The following is a 6,164-nucleotide window of genomic DNA, read 5'->3' on the forward strand; positions in this document are numbered from 1 at the left end:
AGCTGTGGAGGGCAGTGTCACTGGCCCTCATATGTGGGATCCGAACCGGGGCCCTCTGGCGTCCCAAATCAGTTCTTAACCAACGCGCCACTCGGCTGGCCCGCAAAGTTGATTTTCTTAAATCACCTTTCCCCCGTCCCAACTAATTATGAGGATTGATCCCATAAAAAAATAATCTCTTTTATGGCTTAATTATTAGAGATTTCCATTGCTCTTTTAAAATGTACATCTCTCTGCTGGCTAGGTGCAGAGGGGGAAAACAGGAAAAGAGGGATTATTTTAGAATGAAGTGAGTCTTCAGATATTTATTTCTGATAGTTTGTTTTATGAAAAGAAAAAAACAAAAATGTGAGGCCTGAGGCTGTATAATGTGCCCAAGGTCCTACCAATTGGAATCACAGCTGGACCTGACTCCCTGTTCAGTGTTCTTCCCGCTCCCACATGCCCTGGTATGTTCAAGCAGAGGTTGGTGTCCACCTGTATAGGATGTTGTTGACAATAGATTTTGTTGTTGTTTTATGTGAAGCATTATTTGAAAACTCATGTCATTGACTTTTGCTGCTCAGATTACAAATTTTGCTACAATATATTGAACTTCACTATGCTAGTGATCCTGGCTTTCTTTAGGAAACATATAAAAACTTTCACTATAGGGTGAGCATTCCCTTTGCAGTGGCACCTTGGGAGGGTATAAATTCTTTCCAATGATTGATATAGTCCTAAGCATTTTGGAAAAGCCACTTGTCTTGGATCCTGTGGCATATAGTCTTTTGGATCTCTTCTGTGATGGCAAATCTTTATATCTTGAAGATTAATTTGCTTTTAGAAGCTAAAGTCATTTGGAACTAAAATTTCAGAGTAGTCCAACGTAATAGATCTGGAAACAGTTTTATTTAATTAAAAGTAAAGATTCAGCAACTACCTTGATTAGCCAAAAAATGGGCTTTGAAAGCCACTCTAAGAAAGACATCCCAAACATGTTTTGAGCAGTTGTAGCATTGCTGGGATTAAGGAGAGGTCTCCCAAGGTATAAATTAGAGTTCAAGAGTCTTAGAGTCCAGGGTATAAATTCTATTCTTACTATATTCATTCAGCAAATATTTGCTAAATGTTTGGCCTTATACTTGTTAAGTTCTGTGTTAGGTGCTAGGGATGATGGAATACCAGCCCCAACTCTCAAAGCACTCAGGCTAACAGGAGATGAGTAACTAAACAAGTGCAGTGAGGTTTTGTATGTACTGTGATAGAACTGTATACAGTACAGAGGGGTCAGTTCAGTAGGTTCTGGAAGTGGAGAGATCTATTGAAAGGCTTTATAAAGAGATGCTTCGGTGGAGACTTGAAAAGAAGGGTTAGATGCTTCTAAGCAGCTAGGGCATTTCAGAGAGAGAGAGAATAAGCGAAGTATTGAGTTGAGAACCAGTGTTATATTTTGGCAGCTGCCAGTAAGTAGCTCTTGTGGTTGGAGGGTGATGCGTGAGGTTGGGTGAGAGATAAGGCTGGAGAGTCAGGCAAGATACCCAATTATGAAGCGCCTTGTACTTTATGCCAAGATATTTGTTAAACTATAGGCAGTAGGAGCCATTAAATAATTTTAAGTCAGGAAGTAACCTTATCATATGCGTTTTAGAAAAATAATTTTGACTATATACAGAAGATGGCTTGGAGGAATGAGATGAGAAGCTGAAAGAATTAGAAGGCTTGTGGAATGGCAGTGAAGAGTTAGATAGGAAGCAGAATAGAGAGCTGATGGGGGCAACATATGCATATGAGAAAGGATTTTTAAAAATATTGATCTGGTCATATACTTCATTCAAAACAACAGCCCAAGAGATACCATTTTGTAGTTGGTACTAATTGCCAGATTCATGGTACAGTATAAATTCTATGAGTATCAGAAAATGCTTATGGAAAGAACATCTTTCTAAAATGTGTTAGTTTTGAGTGATGTGCTCTTTATGGTTCACGTAATTCAGTGTGCAGGGATTTGAAATGTTGACAGTGTTTTTGGAATCATGAAGGGAAAAGTCTTTGGAGTAGTTGAATGTATTAGACTTATGGAATATAGAAAATTAAGTACCTCTTAATCTACTCTCAAAGAGATGTGAGAGTTAATAGCTTGGTGTTCTTTTCAGATTTTATTTTCTATGCTTAGATTTATTATATATACATTTTTAAAACACACAAAAATAATCTCTGTTTCAGCAACTTGTTTCTCCCCCTTGATATTATGAACACTGTCCTATGTTAGTAATAAAGATTTATTTTATTCTTTTTGATGGCTGTATCATATTCTGTTGTGTGGATGTACCACAGCTTAAGAAAGGATTTAACCAATTCTTTCTTGATAAATAATTGAGTTACTTGCAGTTTTCTAGTCTTTTAAAAAATGTTGTATTGAAATAGACCAGAAAACAAAACTGAACTAAAGAGATCACATACTGGCGGTATAATATTGGGTGAAAGAATATGACCATTTAAAAATGTAAAAGCTAATTCCCAAAAGTCGCACCAGTTTATGTCACGTACCCTTACCTAGGTGCCTACTTACACATGCCAACACTGGTATTAATCAGTCTTTTAAATATTACTCAGTCTTATAAGGTGAAAAACACCTTGTTTTAGTTTATATTGTTAAAAATTATTGAGATTGATCTGTTTGTGTATCTTTGTGAACCGCTTCTTCAGATCTTTACCTGTTTATTTGGCAAAAGGAAATTAAATTAGTCTTTGCCCAATCCTTTTGCCCATTTGCCTTTTGAGGGTAATATTTTTGAACATAAGTTCTCATTGTAGAGCTGTATGTGGAATAGGTTTAAGAGAATGGACGGTGTCTGCTCTAATCTTAGATGTATTTGGAAGGTGTTCGTTTGGAGGGATTGGGTTATAGAAAAGAAGAGGAACAAAATATTGGCATTAGTTTGTATTCTGTTGTGGTGAGTGTTTTTCATAAATACCAAAAAAGATGTTGATGAATTCTAGTTTTCTGAATATACAACTCAAGCTATGTCCTTGTCGTTTGCTGCTCTTCTGTCACGACAGCCCACTTTTGGAGTGCTACTTCAGACCAGGTCTGCCTTGGCCTTAGTTGGGTTAATATCAACATACTGAAAGACTAGCCTTTCCTTGATTCCTGCTATGTGAACTTCCCTTTAAGCAAGGGATTTAATCACATCACACAGCCTAGATGAGATTGTTCTGGGATGTCTAATTCAGTTACTTACTCCTTCCAGGGTGTTCCTGAAAAGAAGGTGCTTCCAATCACCGTCCCCAAGTCACCAGCCTTCGCATTGAAGAACAGAATCCGAATGCCCACCAACGACGAGGTGATTCCCTGGGGTGGGGGTTTCTCCTTCCTTCTGCGTAAATCAATCTAAGCATTATTCTTTCATAAACTTAATGGAATTCAGAGGCTGTCACTCTTGTCTGGAGTTGTCTTTAACAGTGGGTAAGGACATTTGATCATCATTTTTACTCCTCTAAGAGCAAAGCAGTTGGTAAAGGTATGCATCTTCTTGCAGTGGTAACTGTTCGTAACTTATTGGAGGCTTGTCCGTTTCTAGAGCATTGAAAATCAGCCTATCATTGTAACGTGAATCAATAGTTGCAGATCCCTGCACTCTGTTTTGCCTGAGCTCTTGTCATTCAGTGAGGACTTCTAAAATTCACACTAAGCAGTTAACATTCACCTGCCCTATCCCCATTAACCCAGAGGTTGCAAAGGTGACTGTGTGGTGATGGTTCATGAAATATTGGAATACATAAACTCATTGGTCAGGCTAGTTTCTTGTTACATCTCCCATTTTATCTATAAATATCCAGAGTTAGGGTAATTTTATAGCAGATCCCAAGCATAAGTCTTTTTATAGGTTCATTTGAAACTAAAATACACAGTAATCTTATGTTACCAGCTTAAACCCAAACAACTTACTTGGTCCTATTCTGGGTTTGGCAACCCATTAACTCTGTCACATGTTTTAGTGGAATCTAGATGGAGGATGGGTCAAAGAAGAGGCCAAGGTGTGTGCTTGTTTAGTACCTTCCTTCTGTTCTTCATTGTATTCACACTGTTTATCTCATTTAGTTTTACAACCTTCTGTGAAAGACTTTAGATCCCTTGAGTACAGTAGATGCAGTTAGTCCTTTATCACATGCTTTCACATTGGTCTCGCCCCTGTGAGTTGGTAGGTGACAGGTATTGTCCCTCTTTAATAGACAAGGGAGCTAAGACCCTTAAGAGGTTGAGTGACTTGCCTTAATTGATGACTTCTCTGAAATAATGTCTTCTGACTCCACGTTCTGAGGCGGTGAGAGAGGCTGAGGAGTCTTGTTTCTAACCTGCACTTTTCTCCCTTAGGAAGAGGAACCGGTAGTGATAAGAGCTCAACCTGTGCCACATTTTGGGGTACCTTTTAAGCCCCACATCCCAGAGGCAAAAACTGTGGAAATATGTCCTTTCTCTTTTGATTCTCGGGACAAAGAACGTCAGTTACAGAAGGAGAAGAAAATAAAAGAACTGCAGAAAGGGGAGGTAGGTGTTTCTATTTCTACAAGTAGCATAATACTATTCTTTGATTCCTCAAAGGTAGTCTTTTATGTTGTACTTTTAACTATAAAATCACTGACTTCCTTTAATCCCTTTAAGAACCTTATGAAGAATAACTAGGGCAAGTAATTTTAATAACCTTCCTGGCACAGGAGGTTAAGTGACTATGCTGCCATTGCTGGCAATATTGGGAGGAAAACCTAGATTTCTTTTTAAACCCATTACTCTTTCTGCTACACCATGTTGCTTTGAAAACTGGCCTTTTCTATTTTTCAGATTCATCCAAATATTCTGGAGCAGCTATTGCTTTCTGGCTAGAAAGGCCTTATCTTAAATCTTTCTGTCCTATCAGGTGCCCAAGTTCAAGGCGCTTCCTTTGCCTCTGTTTGACACTGTTAACCTGCCAGAGAAGAAGGTGAAGAATGCAACCCAGATTGAGCCTTTCTGCTTGGAGACTGACAAAAGAGGAGCTATGAAGGCACAGACTTGGAAGCACCAGGTGAGGGATGGAGAGAGCAGCTTAGATGTTAATTGCTTGATTGTTAGTTCATCTGGGTACTAATACACTGGATTATTTTAAAGTCTCTCACTCTAAATCAGGGGTCAACAAACTCTTTCTATAAAAGACCAGATAGTAAACATTTTTAGGTTTTGTAGGCTATATATGGTCTCTGTCACATATTGTGTGTGTGTGTGTTTCAACCCTTTAAAATTGTAAAAAACATTCTTAGCTCAAGGGCGGCTGAAAGAGGTTGTAAGCTGGAGTTGGCCTGTAGGCTGAAGTTCACTGATCGCTGCCCTGAGTGCTCACCTGGGGAATGTGAGAGCTGACAGGCTTTTTTTGTGGGGAGTTTCTTTAAGATCTCATCTATTTCACCTATTAGACTTGTTCATTAAATGTTTACTCCCTTCTATGAGTGTTTTGATAAGAAACAGTATGGTGAGAATAGATTCTCATTATGGTAAGCTGTTGTCTCAACATAGTGTGCTATTTGCTATTTATAGATGACAGGTGATTAGAAACAATTAATTGGTTGTTGGCTGGTGTAATTGGGTTCTAATTCTGCCTTATCTGGAAAAAGATTTTCTGGAATCCCTAAGTTTGTTGCTATTACTATATCATCACTTATCCTGAACTCTGTCCAAAAGTAGCTCTGGCCTAATTTTTGTGGGAAGTCGCCCCTCTTGAAGCCCAAGAGATGTGATTGCTAACATGGCTGAACATAGGCCCCTTGTTGGCATTCTCTAGGAAAGCTTAGGACTGTTGCTTTGAAAGTACTACTGAATCTGTCATTCAAGGACCATGATACAGAATGCCTGTGTGGTGTATTTTCCATAATAAAAAATTATTATTATTATTATTTTTTAAGATTTTATTGGGGAGTTGGGAGAGGGGGACAGGTTGGGGAATTGGGGGAAGGGGAACAGACAAGTTGCTGTCTTTTTGTTCTTCAGTCTAGTTGAGGAGGACGTTGCTTCACTGGCCCGTGTTGGTATTATCATTGCACTTTTCCCGGATGAGACAGATTGGTCACCGGCCTCTGGACGGCCGCTCACAGTGGCTCTTGGCAGCTCACACTGGTTGCTGGCCGCTCACGCTGGCTGCCGGCTACACACG

The 6,164-nt window shown here is 39.1% G+C and overlaps 1 protein-coding gene across 2 annotated transcripts in view; it reads left to right on the plus strand.

Moving 5' to 3' along the window:
• The window catches only part of TPX2 (TPX2 microtubule nucleation factor), a 60,143-nt gene that overhangs the window by 43,631 nt on the left and 10,348 nt on the right, over nucleotides 1–6,164 (plus strand). For both annotated transcript variants that reach the window (XM_019645650.1, XM_019645651.1), the window contains exons 13-15: nucleotides 3,234–3,326; nucleotides 4,358–4,531; nucleotides 4,899–5,045. In XM_019645650.1, coding sequence (XP_019501195.1) covers nucleotides 3,234–3,326; nucleotides 4,358–4,531; nucleotides 4,899–5,045 — 414 coding nt within the window. The remainder of the gene's footprint in view (nucleotides 1–3,233; nucleotides 3,327–4,357; nucleotides 4,532–4,898; nucleotides 5,046–6,164) is intronic.

Source organism: Hipposideros armiger, unplaced genomic scaffold (assembly GCF_001890085.2).
Source record: "Hipposideros armiger isolate ML-2016 unplaced genomic scaffold, ASM189008v1 scaffold_94, whole genome shotgun sequence".
NCBI lineage: Eukaryota > Metazoa > Chordata > Mammalia > Chiroptera > Hipposideridae > Hipposideros > Hipposideros armiger.